Below are 20600 nucleotides of genomic sequence, written 5' to 3' on the forward strand. Positions count from 1 at the left end.
CTGCTGGGAGAGACTGGTTGCGAGGTGGGCTTTGTTGACTAATTTGAAGCTTTTCTTGTGTGCCCAGGACCTGTTTTGACCAGGTTGATATTCTCAGTGTGTCCCTTTTATCTCGCTTGCAGGAATCCCTCTAAAGCCCATGTTGGCACACCCCACCAAGGGCATAGAGGAAGTGCTGAAGAGGTTTGATGAGTCTGCTTTCACCTGCGAGTACAAGTATGATGGGGAGCGAGCCCAGGTACAGATAACCCCTACCATGAGAATGGAGAAGGGAGGCCATGAGAGAGAGCACAGTTTAGTGCGCCCCCTCAAGGCCGATTTGTTCCCTGATGTCCTTTACATTAAAGAATAGGCAGATGAACCACTGCGGTAAATCTTCCTAGGGCCTACAGTGCAAATGTTTAATAACGTTTAAGTTTATGTGGATAAATTCACATGCTTGAAAATGGACAGTCTCCATCAAGGGGGAATGCAGGTATGCTGATAGGTGATGTGATATCCTGATGGTTCCAGGCTCTCTACCATAGCTCAGGGAAGCGTTTTAAGAGGTTTTCCTATGTGCATGAATATTCCTGTTGTAGCAGATAAAAATGGAGCATTTTGGACACATGTAGAAGATTTCAGCATGGAAAATGAATTTTCACAAAGGTGTGTAAATGGCGTGATGAACACACCTAGAATTTTTCCTCCTCCTCTTTCTTTGCAGTGATTTAAAAACTGTATGTTTGGTTGCACAGTAGCCTCGATTTTCAAAGTGCAAATAACTTTGTTGGAAAATAGTTTGGTTTGTCTGCTGCTTGAAATTGTGTCCCTAAATCTGCAGTTAGGTGCACAAGGGAAAATGTACCCAGTGTGTGGAAAAAGATTTGCTCTGCAGTGTTGAACCTTTGGACAAAATGAGGTCTTCTCATTTGTGACCTACAGTTGGAAAGCTTTGCCTGTGTTAATTCTTCAGTCATGCCATCCTCCCAGACAGCTATGGTAATTGTGTGTGATTATATAACTTTCTGCAATGTTTAAGGCAGGGGTGGGTGACCACAGTTCTCGAGAGCCATAACCCAGTCAGGTTTTCAAGATTTCCATAATGAATATGCATGAGATTGATTTGCATGTACCTCTTCTATTGTATGTAAATAGATATCCTGCATATTCATTGTGGAAATCTTGAAAACTTTACTGGGTTATGGCCCTTGAAGACCATGGCTGCCCACCTCCATTTTAAGGGATTATATTAGACAGCAAGGATTTATTTTTTCCCATACAGGGGTGGTGTGATAGGCAGCTTAGCCAGAAAACTGAGGTCGCTGTCCTTGGTACTTTGTGAAAAGCTTGCACTGAGAATTTCAGTAACACGATGTTTTCACCTGGGGCTTTTTAAGGAGGGCCTCAGACTCTCCCCTGATCTTAGCACGTTTCCTTCTCACTCATAGATACATATCCTGGAGAGTGGAGAGGTGTTTATATACAGCCGAAATCAGGAGAATAACACCAGCAAATATCCAGACATCATCAACCGGATCCCAAAGGTGAGGTGCCACTGGTGAGTCAAACCAGGATTTTTGTGTTGACTGTAGAATATGAAATATGCTGTGTCTTGCCTCCAGAGAACACTACTTTAAGATTAGCCTTTATAATGAGGAAGGGGCCATTTGGCTATCATTAATTTTTTAGTTTTTAGACATTTAAGATTCATAGGAGTTGGGGGACATCTTATCGTCCTTTTTAGAGACTGGAATATTTTTACAGCATGACAGTTGCATGCTTATTGACAAAGTAAAGCATTAAAATGGCCTATAAATTAAGGGAAGAATAGTAAAGCTCAGAAGCGAAACTGAGTTCTATTTTCTTTTTTTCCTGGCAAAGGTGAAGAAGGAAAGTGTGAGGTCCTGTATCATTGACACAGAGGCTGTTGCCTGGAACCCCGCGACAAAACAGATTCAGCCCTTCCAGGTCCTTACCACCCGCAAGCGAAAGGTTTGTGCTCCCTATCCAAGTGACTACCTCGGTCCCCCTTTCCCCAAGCTAGCAAATGAGATGCTCTTCTGTTTCAGTGTCTGATCTTCACACCCTGTCCTTTGGCTGTTATCCAGCTTGGTGAAGGTATGCTACAAAAACAGAATTGCCGTGATGTTTTTTTGCCAAGTAATTTAGGAGCTGCCAAAATCTCTTGTTGGCTGTGAAAACCTTTAGATGGCATCCTGTTTCCCACCTCAGGGGGTGTTAAGGCATAATGGGTGAGCAGTCATAACAGTGTGGGAGAGCAAGTTCATTTGTGGTTTCATGTCTTTGTGTAGATGGTGGGGGGGTGGGGGAATGGTTATTTATTTTATTCTATTTAATCTATTTGTAAAACCTGCTTAATCCACCATGTTCTTAACTGTTTACAACAAACATTCAATAAAACAAAACAATGCAGCAATTAAAATTAAACATTAAAAGTCTAAATAAAATATTTTTACTTTATTATGGAAAGAAAAATAATCTGTAACTAATAGCTCATTCCTTAGCATCCCTGCGGACCGGGCCAGGATTGGACTGATGGGTTGTGCACACCTTCCAGCAGGTTGGGAGACTGAGAAAAAAACTCTGACTCTAGCGAGCCAATAGGAGCCCTGGTCATGTGACCCTAGCCTCAGTATTTTCTCAGTCTCCCAGCAGGTAGGAAGTGAGCCCTTTAGTCTCTCTTTGTTATCTTCAAAACTTTTTATTTTGTCTGTCTGTTCTGAAATTTGGTGTTTATTTTAGTCTGTGCCAGAGGAATTCTTTGGAGGCTTGTTAGCATTTATCTTTTGCCTCAGGGGTGTTATACTCGGGTGTCCCGGGTCCCTCCCCCTTTCTTTCCTCCCCATCTCCCTGCTAAAGATCACAATTTTCAGGGAAGGGCCCCCTTTTGGCAAGCAAAGGGGCTGTTGCCTTTGGGAGAGGCAGCCAGTTAAAATTTTAAAGTTAAAAAAAAAAAGGGGGGACAGAGCTAAGCAGAGCTTCCCCATAGACTTAACGAGCACACAGCTCTGGTGTCTGTTTCTATGGTGTCTGTTTCAGTATCAGCAGCAGTGGATTAAAAAAAAAAAAAAAGAGAGACAGGAACGGAAAGAAAGACTCTGAGAATTTTAGTTGCTCTTCAGGAGTCTTTTAAGATCTCTTTTCGCGGGTGTGTAGTTGGCTAATCGCTAAATTTTGTTATTTGTTTTTGGCGCGAACCGTTCCGGCGCGTGCACGCGCGTCTCCGTGATGTCGGAGAAATTGAAGCGCTGCGCTGTCTGTCAGCGGCGGGGGGTTTCATCCGCCGGTTCTTGTAAATATTGTTCCTCTTCTTTGACTTCGGGTCCGCTTTTGCCGGGGCCGAGCTCCTCGCCGTCGCGGTCTATTTCTGTGGTACCGGAGGATTCGGGCACGCGTCAGGACGCCGTTCCCTCGGATTTGGTGCGAACGGCGGCCATTTTGAATTCGGCTACGGAACCGTCTTCGCGTTCTCAGCCTGCGATTTTACATGTATCAAATGTTGATAATTTGAATTCCTCAGCTCTGGTACAATCTGGGCCCGCTCAGGCAGGGGGTTTTCCTCCTGAGTTTGTGCTTCAGATGTATCAGGCGTTTTTGATGCACAAAGGTGATGCAGGGATGGGAGCAGGAGATACTACCAGTCCTGCTCCTCCTCCCTCTAAGAAATCGAGGGAAGGTGATTTGCATGGGATTTTTTGGGATCAGGAGATGCTCTATTTAGAGGAGGAGGAGGATCTGATGGACAATGCCTCCTATGATCCTGATTTGGCTTCCTCAGATCCTGAGGCTGCTTCTTTTGTCCAGGGGGATGACCCTTCTGTAGCTAGAGTTTTTCACAGAGATGATTTGCAGGAGCTTATTGCTATGGTCTCCTCTACTTTGAATTTTGACGATCTTCCTCCAGTTCCTCAGACCCGTAAGGTAGATTTTTTGATCAAGGGGTCTAGATCCACAGCTAAAACGTTTCCCATGCATCAGGTCATCTGGGATGTCATTAAAGCGCAATGGGAGATCCCAGATGCGGCTTTTCGTCCGACTAGATCTATGTCTCGTCTTTATCAGATTCCAGAAGCAGATAAAGCTATGCTTAAGGTCCCGGTGGTGGATGCAGTGGTGTCAGCGGTGGCTAAGCGCAATACGGTGCCCGTGGATGGAGGCACGGCTCTGTGGGATGTCCAGGATAGAAGGCTAGATTCTCTGCTTAAGTCAGGTTTTGACGTTTCTTCATTGGCAGTACAGGCTGCCATTTGTGGCTCTTTGGTGGCTAGAGCCTGCTTTAGATGGGCCGAGAGAGTCTTGGACAGGACGTCGGATGATCTGCAAGCTATCGATTTGGAGGTAGCTCGAATTGAGATGGGGGCAGCTTTTCTATCTGATGCTCTGTATGATCTGCTGCGAGCATCTTCTAAGTCCTTGGCTCTGGGGGTCGCTGCTCGCCGGTCTTTGTGGTTGAAGGGTTGGTCGGCGGATGCAGCCTCCAAGTCAAAGTTGAGCAAGTTTCCCTTTAAAGGTTCTTTCTTGTTTGGAGAAGAATTGGATAAGCTGGTTAATTCCTTAGGGGATGCCAAAGTTCCTCGTCTACCGCAGGATAGGCCTCGTCTAGCCAACCGAGGTTCTTTTTCTGGTAGGAGTTCAGTGAGAGGCTTCCGTAGATTTTCAGCTGGTCGCGGTTATCAGCCTCCTAGGACTCGTTTTGGCAATAGGACTCAGTCCTTTCGGGGTCCTCGCAGAGGAGCAGGGTTTTCCAATCCAGGTTTTCGAGCCCAGAGTCGTTCTTCCCAATAAAGGTGCGAGGGCCTCTCCTCTGGTTCCTGTCGGAGCTCGTCTCTCTCAGTTCTATCAGAGGTGGGCCCACATCACTTCGGATCAGTGGGTCCTGGAGATTATTCGAGACGGTTATGCCTTAGAGTTCGCAAGGCCTATTTCAGACGCTTTTCTGATGTCTCCCTGTCGCTCTCCTCTCAAGGCGAGGGCGGTTCGGGACACTCTACGAAGGCTTTTAGATCTGCAGGCTATCTATCCAGTTCCTCCTGCGGAGTACGGGCTAGGCCGCTATTCCATTTATTTTGTAGTTCCCAAGAAGGAAGACTCTTTTCGTCCTATTTTAGATCTCAAGTCGGTCAATCGAGCTCTCAGGGTCTCAAGCTTTCGTATGGAGACTCTTCGCTCAGTCATAGTCGCGGTGCGCCAGGGAGAATACTTGACAGCCTTGGATCTCACAGAGGCCTACTTGCATATTCCTATTCGGCCGGCCCACCACAGGTTTTTGCGCTTTGCAATTCTGGGGCGGCATTACCAGTTTCACGCCCTGCCTTTCGGTCTTGCGACGGCCCAGCGCATTTTTACCAAGGTCATGGTCGTGGTGGCCGCGGCTCTCAGGAAGGAAGGTATTATCATTCATCCATACCTAGACGACTGGTTAGTCAGAGCAAAGTCTTATCAGGAGAGTTGCCGAGTCACAGACCAGGTGATGCGGTTCTTACAGTCTCTAGGTTGGGTAATAAATGTACCCAAGAGTCGGTTAATTCCTTCTCAGTCTCTGGAGTATCTAGGGGTCGTTTTCAATACGGCTCGGGGCCGTGTCTTTCTGCCACAGGGCAGGATTGTAAAGCTCCGGTCTCAGATTCAGGACTTACTTCGCCAGCACCGTCCGTCGGTGCGGGATTATCTTCAGGTCCTCGGTTCCATGGCAGCCACAATAGAGGTAGTTCCCTGGGCCAGGCTGCACATGCGTCCTCTTCAGTGGTCCCTTCTGTCCCGGTGGTCCTCTCAGAGGGATTCGATACAGATGCGGCTACCTCTTCACAACAGGGAGCGCAGCTCTCTGTTCTGGTGGCTGAGGATGAAGAATCTCACTGTAGGAATGCCTTTAGAACCTCCTCGTTGGATACAGTTAACGACGGATGCTAGTCTGCGAGGCTGGGGAGCGCATTGCCTAAGCAAATGGACCCAGGGGCTCTGGTCTCAGCTGGAAGCAGTTCAGTCCATCAACTTTCTAGAGACCAGGGCGATCAGGCTAGCACTGCAGCATTTCAGTTCTCTACTGGCAGGCAAGGCAGTACGAGTCCTGTCAGACAATGCCTCGGCAGTGGCGTATATTAACCGCCAGGGAGGAACGAGGTGTCGCCTCTTGTGTCGGGAGGCGGAGAGTCTGCTAGCCTGGGTGGAAGTTCATCTCTCAGCCATCTCAGCATCGCATGTAGCAGGAGTGGAGAACGTTCAAGCCGATTTTCTCAGTCGTCACACTCTCGACCCGGGAGAATGGGCTCTCAGCGATCAGTCGTTTCAGCTGATAGTGGACCGCTGGGGCACTCCAGTTCTGGATCTTTTTGCCACCAGTCTCAACTCAAAGGTCTCTCGCTTCTTCAGTCGCCGAAAGGATGCAAGGGCAGAGGGAGTAGACGCTCTCTTACAGCAGTGGCTGTCAGGCCTTCTTTACGCGTTTCCTCCGTGGCCGCTGATAGGTCGTCTCCTACAGAGGATAGAGGAACACGGGGGACCGGTAGTTCTGGTGGCACCAGACTGGCCTCGACGGCCTTGGTACGCGGATCTGCAACGTCTGTTGGTGGCGTCTCCCCTTCCGCTTCCACTTCACAAGACTTTACTGGAGCAAGGGCCAGTTCCGCATCCAGATCCGGCTCGATTTTGTCTTACAGCTTGGCTCTTGAACGAGCCCGTCTAGCTAAGCGGGGTTTTTCAGCGACAGTGATTTCCACCATGCTTCGGTGTCGGCGGCGTTCCACCTCTCTCAACTATATTCGCACTTGGAGAATTTTTGAGGCCTGGTGTGCGGAGTTTGGTATTCTTCCTTTTCGGGCGTCCGTGGCTCAGATGTTAGATTTCCTGCAGAGAGGATTTGATAAAGGGCTGTCGCTTTCTTCTCTTAAGGTGCAGGCAGCAGCTCTTTCCTGCTTCAGAGGTAGGATTCGGGGTAAGTCTTGGACTAGTCTTCCCGATGTGGTCCGTTTTTTGAAGGGTGTCAGTCTTCTTCGCCCTCCGGTCAGATCATTTTTCCCATCGTGGGATCTTAACCTGGTTCTTACCACGCTGACAAAACCCCCATTTGAACCTTTGCGATCATGTTCTTTGAAGGATTTGACGCTTAAGACTGTTTTTGGTGGCTATTGCCTCTGCGCGACGAGTTTCGGAGTTGCAAGCTTTTTCATGTAGATCTCCTTTTCTGGAATTTTCTAAGGAGCGAGTGGTTCTTCGTCCGGTTCCTTCCTTTTTGCCTAAGGTTGTGTCCCGTTTCCATCTGGCCCAGTCAGTTTTTCTTCCTGTTCTGGGGTCAGCCGCAGGGAATCAGGAGCAGAGACAGTTGCATGCTCTGGATGTTAGGAGAGTGCTTAAAAGGTATCTCGCTGTTACGGAGGAGTTTCGTCGCACGGACCGTCTTTTTCTTCTGGTGGCTGGTCATCGTAAGGGGTTGTCGGCTTCCAAGCCCACATTGTCTAGGTGGATCAAAGAAATGATAGCGTCAGCCTACCTTTTGGCAGGTAAACCAGTCCCGGACTCTGTTAAAGCTCATTCAACTAGAGGGCAGGCAGCGTCCTGGGCCGAGTGCTCTTTGGTTCCACCGGTAGAGATCTGTAAGGCAGCGACTTGGTCTTCTCTCCATTCCTTTTCTAAACATTACAGGCTTGATGTTCAGTGTCGACAGGAGGCGTCGCGGGTACTTTCAGCGGGCTTGCTGGGGTCCCTCCCGTAGGACTACTGCTTTGTTACGTCCCATCAGTCCAATCCTGGGCCGGTCCGGAGGGATGCTAAGGAAGGAGAAATTAGACCTTACCTGCTAATTTGCTTTCCTTTAATCCCTCCGGACCGGCCCAGGTCCCTCCCTTGGGCTATCTTTCTGTCTGTATTTGGATGTTCAGTTTATTTGTTTGCAGAGCTGTTTTTTGCTGGTTACATATATGTTTGAAAATATAAATGATATAAAAAAAAAAAAAATTTGAGAAATCATTGCTCTCCTGTTCAGGCCATACCGCTGCCCTGGTAAGGGTATGTGGTGAGCCTTTTCAGTTAGGCCATACCGCTGCTCTGGTAAGGGTACGTGGTGAGCCAATGCAGTCAGGCCATACCGCTGCTCTGGTTAGAGTATGTGGTGAGCCATTACAGTTCGGCCATACCGATTCTCTGGTTAGGGTTTTCGGTGAGCCATGATGATAAGGCCATACCGCTGCTCTGGTGAGAGTTGTCGGTGAGCCTTTGTTAGAGCACATTTCCAATATGTGCTCCCTGGTTGCTTGAATTCCTCGGGGCACAGACTGTCTTCTTCCCTTTTTTCTGCTTTGTTAATCAAATACTGAGGCTAGGGTCACATGACCAGGGCTCCTATTGGCTCGCTAGAGTCAGAGTTTTTTTCTCAGTCTCCCAACCTGCTGGAAGGTGTGCACAACCCATCAGTCCAATCCTGGGCCGGTCCGGAGGGATTAAAGGAAAGCAAATTAGCAGGTAAGGTCTAATTTCTCCTTTCATTTCATTTATTAGCACTTGTATACCTCCCTTGTCCAGAGCGGTGTACAAATTAAACATACATCAGGAAGCTCATTCCAAAACTTTGCAGCAAACGTGGAAAAAAAACATGATTTCTCCTTCTTGAGCACTGCACCTTGGGACCCACATATGAATTAGGCAAATATGCACATACAGGCCTAGATCATGTGTATGGAGTCAACATCGAGGAAGCTTCCATGCCATGTCTAGATCTAAAAATCATGATCACTATAGGCAAATGATGCAACATCTTGAGGGCTAGAGAGGTCCATCAGATCTCAAGCCAGCAGCATTTTGGGCCAGCTGTAATGATACAGTAGAAAGTGGAAGGTCTATAAAATTGAGCTCCATATCCCACCAAACCAGTACAGAACCGATGAATTATGCTCACCAGTCAGCAGATAGAAACGGAGACCACATAAAGCATCATGCTGTCTGAGCAATTCACGATTTCTCTGTCTCAGCAAATGGTGACTGGCGTACTGTGCGACATTTGGAGTGGGTTGGTCGGAGAACTGATACCCAGTTGAGCCGGGGCAGAGGAAGAATTCGCCTTCTGGTGCTACTAAAAGGATGTAAAATGTAAAGGTTTTTTTTTTTAAAGTTGCGATCTTGTAGAGAAAAGGAAGTGCTTCATACTTGAGCTGCAAAGCCACTTCTTCAACAGTAGGATGATAGTTAAATTGCTTGGAAAAGGTCAGTTACTTCAAGGATGTTGGACGTTCTATCCATGTTCATAAAGATATTGATGAGGCTGAGGGAATGTTTTGCTGTGCAGCTAGGAGAGTGGTTTCAGGTATAGGACAGTTGGCACTTGGATACAGGCTCCAATGTAGCAACTCATGGAGGCCCCCAGCAGAACGCACCAAGCTCCACTCAAGTGCAGCAGTCACTGGAGTAACGCAGGTCATTGCACTACTTTTCCTGGCGCTGCACTTTGAGCCAACCACAGAGTTTCCCACGGAAACTGAGCAACAGGAATTTTAAAAGTAGTTTTTCTAAGGAGGGAGATTTGTTGGAGCCTTTCTCACAAAACTAAGTGCCTCTCGGGGAGAGAGAGAGCAGGGAACATCAGCCTTCAACACTCAAACAGCAACTGCCTTGTTATGACAAGCCCTCCCTCCCCCCAAAAAACAAACGAATGAACAAAAAATAAAAGCACCCATAAGTCATTGGTGAGAGTAACTGTGCTACTGCTCCAAAGCCAAGGCCTAGCAGAGTGTCTTCACTGGTAAAAGGAAAAAGGGTGGGGTGAGGGAGGAGAAGGCATCATGATATCTGGATACACTGCTGCTGGAAGGAGAACCACCTGAGGACTTAAAGGTCCCAAATGTACCATAAACAAGAACCTGTTTATCTCCTTCACTAGTCACGGGTGTTAATTCCCTTGTGAAGAGAGGTGAATTGTTTGTAAATTAGCACAGGCTGCCTTGCATCAATCCTTGCTCTGGCTTCTAGTTTCAGATTTTTATTATTTAAAAAAAAATCCATATTCACCCCCATTTCTCCATCCCTTCTCAAGTTTCTCTTCACCACATGCATTCAAGAGAACATCTGTGAAGGTGTTGGAATATTTGCATTATGTTGTTGGATGAACTGAAGTATTTCCATTACGTATCTTTCCACTGTTCCAGAACCTATGAGATAGTTGTGTCCATCAACCAGCAGGTGGAGATAACTGAGACATCTCTCTTAGCATCCTGTCCAGCAGGTGGATGGACACAGTTTTCAGCCTCTGGTTCGGAGTGATTTGCTCCCGGTCCAGTTGGTCAACTGGTCCCCCAGTTTGCAGGTGGCTTGAGTCTGCAGAGTTGTATCTGGAGGTCTTCAGATTCCTCTCTGTGGAACTTCCTTTCAAGCACAACAACCTTTTAAAAAATTTAAAAAAAAAAGAGAGAGAGAAGGAAAGAGGTTTACTGGAGAGCGTCAGAGTATCAGGCCTGAGTCTTTCTCATCTGGGTAAGACTTGTGGAGACTGTGAGCTTGGCGGGAGCAGCCGGCAGTGGTAAATCTGACAAATGTTTGACTCAGAACCACTTGGGACCATGTTGTGCTGCGCTTGTGACATTTGGGGGGGGGGGGGGGATGGCAACTCCCACAGAGGTAATTAAGTGGTGGTCACACTGTGGGACCCACTGCCAGCTTATGGGTGTTGCAGCTCAAGCAAGCCAGGAATCCTGCAGGAAATGGCAGCAGCATGTCTTCGGGTTTGGCTTCAAGATGCTTCAATTTCTCACCCTGCTGCCCCTCCGGCTCCTAAGAGATCTCATTTAAACTTCCAGGAGTGGACGGATGATGAGGCTATCTCTGCTTCTCCCTCCTTATCTGATGTGGCCTCGGTCTGTTCAGAAGAGCTATCATCGAAGGAGCCATTGGAGGAGGGAGAGGTTTCTCCTGAGGAGGAGGATGGTCTGAAAGCACTGAGGTGGTTTCATAAAGAGGAGCTCAGTACTCTTATTTTTGAGGCACTGGTGATGTTTTCCTTTGAGAAGCCTTCTGCTTCGGTGTCAGGAGTGCTATCTTTGTTGATCATGAGGGGGTTCCTTCCTGATGCATCCATACATTCAGGACCTGATGACAGCAGAATGGGTCTCACTAGATGTGGGGCTGAGAGTGGGAGGAGCCATGACTCATCTCTACCCGTTGGCTCCGGAGGAGAGAGAGAAATTGCAGCATCTCAAGGTGGACTCATTGTTATGGTGGTGGTGACGTAGACGAGAAGGGGGCATTGCCCTAAAAGGACCTACAGAATAGGAAGCTGATAGTGAACCAATGACGTTCTCCACTTTTAAATTTGATGGTGATGAAAAGGAAAGCTAAAGTGCCCAAGTTTTTCAACTGTTGGAAAGAACCAGGCTCAATGGGGTCAATGCCTTACTGCAGCCCTGGCCGGGAGACACATCTACTGTATGTCTTCCCTCCTTGGCCCATGGTAGGCCACATGTAGAAAATGATCGCATTGCATGGGGTCAAATAATTCTCGTAGCCCTGGATTGGCTGCGGAGGCCGTGGTATGACTGCTAGATGTCCTCTCCGTCTTCTGCAGGTACATGGCCTACTGAAGCAAGGTCCAGTGTTCATGAAGGATCTGTGCTCCTTTGATCTTACAGCTTGGCCATTAAAAGGGCTCTGTTCAGATGAAAAGGTTATTCTGATTTGGTCATTGCTACCTTGCTTCAGGCTCGGAAATGCTATACATCATGGAGTATGCAAGGGTGTGGAGTATGTTCGAGGGCTGGTGTTCTTAGAACGCACTTTCTCCCTTCTCTGCTCAGATTGCATACATCCTAGCGTTTCTCCAGACAGGTCTTCAGAAATGATTGACATTGAGTTCTCTAAAAGTTCAGGTTGTGGCTTTAGCCTGTTTCAGGGGCTGACTAGAGAAGGTGTCTTGCGGCTTACCCAGATGTCATTCGATTTTTGCGCACAGCCTCCTTTTCGTACACCATATCCACAGTGGAATCTTAATTGAGTTCTTCAGGCTCTTTAGAAGCCTCTTTTTCAGCCACTCCGGATAGGTCGTCTTAAAAGATCAAACACTGAAGGCAGCATTCTCGGTGGCGGCTGCGTCAGCATATCGGGTTTTGGAGCGTCGGGCTGTCTTGGGATCCTTTTCTCCACTTTTCAGAGTTGGGGGTCTCCCCAACAGTTCCTTCCTTTCTTCTGAAAATGGTATCAGCCCACAATTTGCTAGATGGCTGAAGGAGACTATTTATTTATTACATTTGTATCCCACATTTTCCCACCTATTTGTAGGCTCAATGTGGCTTACCGGAGAGGCGTTTGCAGACTCAGGTGAGAACAAATACAAAGTGATGTTATGGTAAGATAAAGTTCATGTGACACGGCCACATTGGGGAAACGTACATCGGAAGAGTTGAGTTTTGTTCATTACGTACTTTAGTTTTGTTGTGTTGCAGGGATCAGGCATTTACGTTGGATTGGTGGGGTATGCCTTTTTGAACAGGTTAGTTTTTAGTGATTTCCGGAAGTTTAGGTGGTCGTATGTCGTTTTCATGGCTTTTGGTAGTGCGTTCCACAATTGTGTGCTTATGTAAGAAAAGCTGGATGCATAAGTTGATTTGTATTTAAGTCCTTTGCAGCTTGGGTAGTGTAGATTTAGATATGATCGTGTTGATTCTGATGTGTTTCTAGTTGGTAAGTCGATCAAGTCTTGTCATGTATCCCAGTGCTTCACCGTAGATAATTTTGTGGACCAGGGTGCAGATTTTGAAGGCAATGTGTTCTTTGATTGGGAGCCAGTGTAGTTTTTCGCGGAGGGGTTTTGTGCTTTCAAATTGTGTTTTTCTGAATATAAGCCTACCTGCCGTGTTTTGAGAGGTCTGGAGTTTCTTTAGTGACTATTGTCTCTGTCCTTGTCACGTCTGGCCGTGACCACCTCAGACTTACCTTTCTGGTGGCCTTTGTTTGCTTCTGTGTTCTGTCTCTGCCTTGTGGGCTGATTGCTTCACTAGAGGGCACCTGTGTGGGCTGCCTCTCTGGGGAGCCAGCATCTAAGATGGCTCTCGTCTGTTCTGTTCCAGCTTCCAAGATGGCTCCTGCCTGTCCTTCCTATGTGTTCCAAGCCTCTTCTTGGTGTCAGTGTGTTTCCTGCTTCTGTCCTGCAGTAGGTGACATCATCAGTGAGAGCTTCTTAAGGAAGTGCTGTGCTTGCATTCAGGGCCTTTGCATGGTGTGTGTGTTATGCCAAAAGGTCGTCAGGTTAGTGAGTGTGCTGTTGCGCTGCTACAAGCCTGTCGTTCCATGTGGGCTCTGGCCCTTCTGTTCTTTGTGTCTGTGGACTGCTAGTCCTTCTGTTGCCTTGCTCTGTGTTTGAAGTCTGAAGCTTCAGCCTTTGTGTACTCCCTGTCTGTGTTGGGAGCTGCTGAAGCTCCAGCCTTGTTATCCCTGGTTTATTCCTCTGTCTGCTGCCAGCCCCAAGACTCTGTTAGCTCCTGGTTTATTCTATTGTCTGTCGCCTTTCCCAAGACTCTGTTAGCTCCTGGTTTATTCTATTGTCTGCCGCCTGCCCAAAGACTCTGCTAGTTCCTGGTTTATTCTCTCTGTCTGCAGCCTTCCCCAAGACCCTGTTAGTTCCTGGTTTATTCTCTCTGTCTGCAGCCTTCCCCAAGACTCTGCTAGTTCCTGGTTTATTCTCTCTGTTTGCAGCCTGCCCAAAGACTCTGCTAGTTCCTGGTTTATTCTCCTGTCTGCTGCCCAGCTTATGTGTTGCCCTGAACCTGTTGCTGCCTAGCTAGTGTGTTTATCCTGAATCCTGCTACTGCCTAGCTAGTGTGTATATCCTGAATCCTGCATATCCTGAGTGTGTATCCTGAATCCTGCTTCTGCCTAGCTAGGGTGTGTATCCTGAGTGTATATCCTGAACCCCGGCCTCTGCCACGCTTGCATGTCTATCCTGAACCCCGTTTCTATCAAGCTTGTCTGTATATCAAAGCCCCTGTTTCCGGCTAGCCTTTGTGTACGCCCTGTCTGCTTAGTCTGTTTTGTGTTTCTTGCTAGTGGCTGCATAGCAGCTTTCAGGCCTAGTCTAGTTTAGTTCTGTGCCTAGCCTCCCTCGTGTATCCCAGACCCAGAGTGGGTCCTCTGGATCTTCAGTTCCTGCTCTGTCCTGCAAGTCCTGCCGGCCACCCGCACTCCGGAGCTCAACTCCGGAGGAACGGTGGTCAGGCGCAGGTGAAGCTGTTTCTGTTCTGCCTGTTCTAGTTGCCTGCCTTAGTTACTACTCCTGTCCCGAGTTCCAGTCCTGCTCTTCCTTGTATCCAGTTCCAGGGTGGTCTTGCCTGCCTCTGCCGCTCCTCAGCAGTGGTCCAAGGGCTCACGAATTCCGGTCCAGCCTCGAGGACCTGACAGTCCTTATGTTCCACTTACTGGAATTGCCGTCAAAGCTCTGTGCAGCCTATCCAAATCTGTCTTGTCATTTGCAGGACCCATATCATAAAAGTCTACACAGCACTGTCCTCGGTTCCAGCTACTGAAGTTGCAGTTGAAGCCCTTTCCAGCCTGTCCTAAACTGGATTGCCATATACAGATACAGACAGATGTACAAAGTTTGTCTGGCACTGGCCTTAGTTCTTCACAGCTGGCATAGCCGTCCAAATGTCACTCCACATCCACCCCCTGCAGCTATTTGAGGGGTTTTATTTATTTATTTATTTTTTGTTTTCTACCCATCTGTTTTCTAAATAGGGTTGCTCTGTGTTCATCCCACGCGTTTTTGAATTCCGTCACTTTGTCTCTACCACCTTGGGGAGGGCATTCCAGGCATTGACCACCATCCTCCATTGCCCCAGGTACAAAATAAATACATGTATATGATACATAAACCACTTTTGATTTGTAATCACTAAAAGGCAGTATATTTATTTATTTATTTAATACAGTTATACCCCAAATTTTCCCACCAGTTGCAGACTTAATATGGCTTACACAAAACCGCAGGGTAGGCTAGGGTTCAGAGAGTATAATTAAACATTGTAGTAGTAGGTTATTAGCATATTGGTATCATTTAAAACAATAACTGATAACAAATATCGAATCCCATCCCTTTTCCCTTCCCCTAGCCCTGTTCAACAGAACAAAAGACAGGCTCAGTTAAACACAAAGCTGGTGCAACATACATAACATAAACGTTGGCTGCTCAACTGTCTTTATATCAGGGTTTCCTAAACTGTGGGTCATGGGCTGTAAATAGAAACATCAGCCCGTACCTTCAAGGGTCTTGTGCTTCTGTGGCCTGATAATGGTTTAAGGTTGTGTCTGATTATCCACCTAAAGCAAAGCCATCAGAGCGGATTATATTTAGTACAATCAATAGAAGGAAAAGAATTCCATTTCAAAAACTGTGACAGAAATTACAAAGCTAAAAAGAAAGAGAAGATACTTGCACCCTACAGCCTCTGAGGATAAAAAGCGTTCCAACCAAAACAAATTCATGCACTAAAGGCTGATCAGAACAGATGCGTTTTCAGACTAACTTTAAATTTTGAAAGGAGTGGCCTAGTGGTTAGAGTGTGGACTTTGGTCCTGGGGAACTGGGTTCGATTCCCACTAATAGGCACAGGCAGCTCCTTGTGACTCTGGGCAAGTCACTTAACCCTCCATTGCCCCAGGTACAAATAAGTACCTAAGCCACATTGAGCCTGCCATGAGTGGGAAAGCGCGGGGTACAAATAAAAATAAATAACCTCCATTTGCAATGACAGTGGAATAGCCTTCCACAGTGAGGCCCTACAACACTAAACATTAATTTCCTGAATGTACCCGAAGGCACAGATCAAAGGTACAGCCAGCAGTTGATGACCAGAAAGTAAGGTTCTAGAAGATACATAAGGTGTCGGAAAAGAAACCAGAAAAATAGGGGAACCAGAGTGCAGTATCTTAAAAATCAGCAATAGAATTTTGTAAACAATTCGATATTGTACAGGGAGCCACTGTTTAGTATGTAACAAAGGCATTGCATGATCAAACTTTCGGGTGTTATGCAGTATTTTGACCGCAGTGTTTTGAACCAGCTGTAGCTGCCTGACTTCCCTCTGGTCAATGCCTCGCAATATAACATTACAGTCAGTAATCTAAATGAGTAACTACAAACGCATGAAGGATGCAGAGAGCATACTGATGAAGCAGATGTTTAACAGACCTAATACGTCATAATGCATATGATGTGAGAGACTAGAATCCAGTACAACCCCTGAGACCTTCATAGTATCGCTCACCTGCAGTGTAGTCATCCCCAACTGCAGTGTTGGCAAGATGGAAGGCTTCTGACCTCTACTAAAGTTTTTAAAGTGTGTTTTCTGAACATTAAGCACTAATTTGTGATTTAAGCCAAGCCTCTGGAGTAAGTTTGCTCCAGCTGTGGTCAATGAAGGATCTACAAAAGCCACAGGCATCAAAATATATGGCACGTCCCAGTGTTTGTATCAATGAGGCCAATTGAAACAAAGATATTAAACAAAAGGGGTGCAAGCAGGGATCCCTGGAGGACACCAAATGGAAGTTTGAAGGGAGTGGAAAGATCGTTGTGCCATATCAGTTGGTATTGCCTGTCGGTCAAATATGAGCGCAGCCAGTGACTCATGAGACTGCTGTGGGATGTCTAGGCAACAGCTTTGAGATTGCACCTGCTTAGGCTGGTTCCAGTCTCAAAATAACCACTGGAACCTCCTGCAGCAGTCTTGGCAATCAAAAGAACAAAATCCTACTATGCGCCCTGTCAAACAACCTATCAATAGCCCAAGTGAATTGAAACCATAATGAACACCGTCAAACTACTTCTAGCAATCTGCTCCTTATCCCTGATCCACCTAACATTAACCACCCCACTCGCAGAAATTAACATTATACCCATACCACTCAATCACCAAGTACTGACCAAATACACCACACCTCATCAAACCGACAACAACCAAAATAAAGGAAGAACACCAACATGTGTACAACCTCAACAAAAGGAAAAGAAAGGTCATAAAAAATCCACACAAACTAAGAAACGACAACTGACAAAAATCCACATAACTCCGAACGCAGAAGACCCATACCAAAAAATTCAAGTAGGCTACGTCAATGCCAGATCCATATTAAACAAAACAACAACAGTAACAGACTGGATCACGTCAGCGAAACTTGATCTACTCTTCATTACTGAAACCTGGATCCATGATCAGGAGGACCCCATCATCTTAAACCTATGTCCTCCAGGATATAAATTCATTCACTGGACCAGAAAAGAAAAAAGAGGAGGGGGCATAGCGCTTATATACCGATCTCATCTCACCATCGAAACCACTGCCAAATCTATAACAACCCACCTCGAAATAGCCTCAATCACAATCCACCATAAAACCCTGCTTGACCACCTAAACTGTGTCCTGTTTTACAGACCACCATGCAACTGGAACGAAAGCCAGTCAGACTTCATGGACTTCATCTCAAATACATGTGTATCCAATTCCAATATACTATTATTAGGAGACATTAACCTTCACCTAGAAGACCCAAACTCCACCAACGCACGAGAATGCAAGGACTTCCTTCATTTATATGATCTTAAATGGCCACACATACAACCAACCCACGCGAAGGGGCACACACTCAACCTCATTTCACACAAACTGTCCAGAACCTAATAATAACAGAAACTAGATGGGCAGAAACGCCATGGACTGACCATTACAAACTAAACCTATCCCTAAAATGGCGAAAAAGGAGTTCTCTCCACATACGAGAACATACAACCCACACCACGAGAGGCCAGATAGACTCAGATACATTCTAGCAATAATGATTGGACAGCACAAACGGACTCCATATACTACCTCTCAGAATGGGACAAAAGATGTAGACATATTAGACGAAATAGCACCCTTACGAACAAGAACTTCACGCAGACACAACTTGATACCGTGGTTCAACGAAGAACTGAAAAAATTAAAGACACAATCCAGGAAACTAGAACGCGCATGGAAAAAAATAAAAGACGAACACACACTCAACACATGGAAACAAATACAAAGGAAATACAAATATGCAATAAGACAGACCAAAAAGTCATACTACAAAACTAAAAAACTAAAATTGGGCTGGATTTCAAAAACACAAAGAAACTATACCATCTCCTGAACAAACTACTATACACAACACCGGTCACCACAACCAACACTGACATCCCATCTGCAGACAACCTTGCTAAATACTTCAACGAAAAAATTGTAAACCTATGGAAAACCATACCTCAGGGCAACACAGATATAGAAAACTTCAGCAACGATCTAGACCCAACCCCTGGTGAAACCCAGCGGACCGAATCTGGTCAAACTTTGCTCTCCTCACCGCCGACAGTTACCCAGGCAATTAAAAGATACTCCAACAGCCACTGTCAATTGGACACCTGCCCCAGTTACCTAATAAAATCCGCCCCCCACTGCTTCATAACAGATCTCACATCCTACTTAAACTTCATGTTTCAACAAGGTATCTTCCCTAAAGAAAAAGGCAACATCCTACTCACCCCAATACCAAAAGACACCAAGAAAAAAAACAAACGACATCACCAACTACCGCCCAGTAGCATCTATCCCACTAGTAGTCAAACTAATGGAAGGATTGGTAACCAAACAACTTAATGATTACATAAACAAATTCACAATACTACATGAGTCACAATCAGGATTTTGCCCCCTACACAGCACCGAAACAGTACTACTTACTCTCCTAACTAAATTCAAGCAGGAAATAGCAATGGGTAAAAGCTTTCTTCTCCTCCAGTTTGACATGTCGTGCGTTCGACATGGGCAATCGTAATATACTACTAAGACTCCTAGATTACTTCAGAATCGGTGGAAATATTCTCAAATGGATCAAGGGTTTTCTAACCACCAGAACATATCAAGTGAAATCGAGCACAAACACATTATTACCTTGGAAATCGAGCACAAACACATCATCACCTTGGAAACCAGACTGCAGGGTACCGCAAGAATCACCACTATCACCGATCCTTTTCAACCTCATGATGACCCCACTAGCCAAGGCCTTATCCATCCAGGGCCTTAACCCATTCATCTACGCTGATGACGTTACAATATGCATCCTCTACAAACACGATCTGGCAGAAATCACCAATAAAATCAAGCTCAGCTTAAACATCTTGAACTCATGGGCAAATGCATACCAACTAAAACTCAACACAGAAAAGACACACTGTTTCATCATCTCATCCCAATACAATACATACAAACCCACAAATACTAACACCCCAGGTTACACCCTCCCTATCTCAGACAGCCTGAAAATTCTCGGAGTAACAATCGACCGGAACCTCTCACTAGAGAGACCCAAGCAGAATCCACCATAAAGAAAATGTTCTTCTCAATGTGGAAACTCAAACGTGTGAAACCATTCTTCCCGAGGGAAATATTTCACAACCTGATACAGTCAATGGTAATAAGCCACACAGACTATTGCAATTGAATTTATGCAGGATGCAAGGAACAAATCATAAAGAAACTTCTGATCGCCCAAAACACAGCAGCGAGGCTTATATTTGGAAAAACGCATTTTGACAGTGCCAAACCCCTCCGAGAAAAATTGCACTGGCTTCCAATCAAAGAACGTATTGCTTTCAAAATCTGCACGACAGTTCATAAAATTATTTACGCGAAGCCCCGGGATACATGACAGACCTCATTGACCTGCCAACCAGAAACAGTACTAAATCATCACGATCGCAGCAAAGGACTCAAATACAGATCTACTTATGCATCCAGCTTTTCCTACTTAAGCGCACAAGTATGGAACGCATTGCCAAAAGCAGTAAAAACTACGCTCGACCACCTAAATTTCCGGAAAGCACTAAAAACAAATCTGTTCAAAAAGGCATACCCCACCAACCCAACATAAAAAACCTGGCTACCTGCGACATAACGTAACCAAAGACCGTAATGGACATAGTCTAACTCCTCCTCTGCCTTTCTATGTTCCCCTAATGTATTTACCTTACATGAACCTCATTCTACCACAATATCACTTTGTATTTGTTTATACCGGAACTGGCTAACGCCGTTATGGTAATATGTAAGCCACATTGAGCCTGCAAATAGGTGGGAAAATGTGGGATACAAATGTAATAAATAATATAATTTTGGCTGCGGAACCAGCAAGAGTGACTGGGAATCACTTTTGCCTGGAAGAGGCTATTAACTACCAGGTCAACTAAAGGTAGGCCCGGGGAGGGTCTTCAGGTGGTTGGGCAGCTCAAGGAAGGTGGAAAGTGATCGACTGGTGGTGGTGGGGGGGAAGTTTCAGTTTCAGCCAAAAATACACTGTCATTTTTGGCCTAAATCAAAACCTGAATTTTGGGCTGGTTTCTGAAACCGAGGGCAAAAACATTTCTGTGTGTTGCTGAGGGGAAGGAGAGGAACAAGGATCATTTTGATTTAGGGTCATTCCATGCCAAGTGGTCTAAAATTTAAAAAAGTTCCCACCATCATGTTCTCCAATTTTGTTCAAATTTTATCTGTTGCGCGAGTCAGGTGTTAAATGAAGTTTCCCAAAATTTGAGGTCTCTAACTGCAATAGTT

The 20600-nt window shown here is 46.0% G+C and overlaps 1 protein-coding gene across 3 annotated transcripts in view; it reads left to right on the top strand.

Moving 5' to 3' along the window:
* The window catches only part of LIG1 (DNA ligase 1), an 88743-nt gene that overhangs the window by 54860 nt on the left and 13283 nt on the right, over positions 1-20600 (top strand). For all 3 annotated transcript variants that reach the window (XM_030197689.1, XM_030197687.1, XM_030197688.1), the window contains 3 exons: positions 123-238; positions 1431-1526; positions 1864-1974. In XM_030197689.1, coding sequence (XP_030053549.1) covers positions 123-238; positions 1431-1526; positions 1864-1974 — 323 coding nt within the window. The remainder of the gene's footprint in view (positions 1-122; positions 239-1430; positions 1527-1863; positions 1975-20600) is intronic.

The sequence above is a fragment of the Microcaecilia unicolor genome, chromosome 3, assembly GCF_901765095.1.
Source record: "Microcaecilia unicolor chromosome 3, aMicUni1.1, whole genome shotgun sequence".
Taxonomy (NCBI): Eukaryota; Metazoa; Chordata; class Amphibia; order Gymnophiona; family Siphonopidae; genus Microcaecilia; species Microcaecilia unicolor.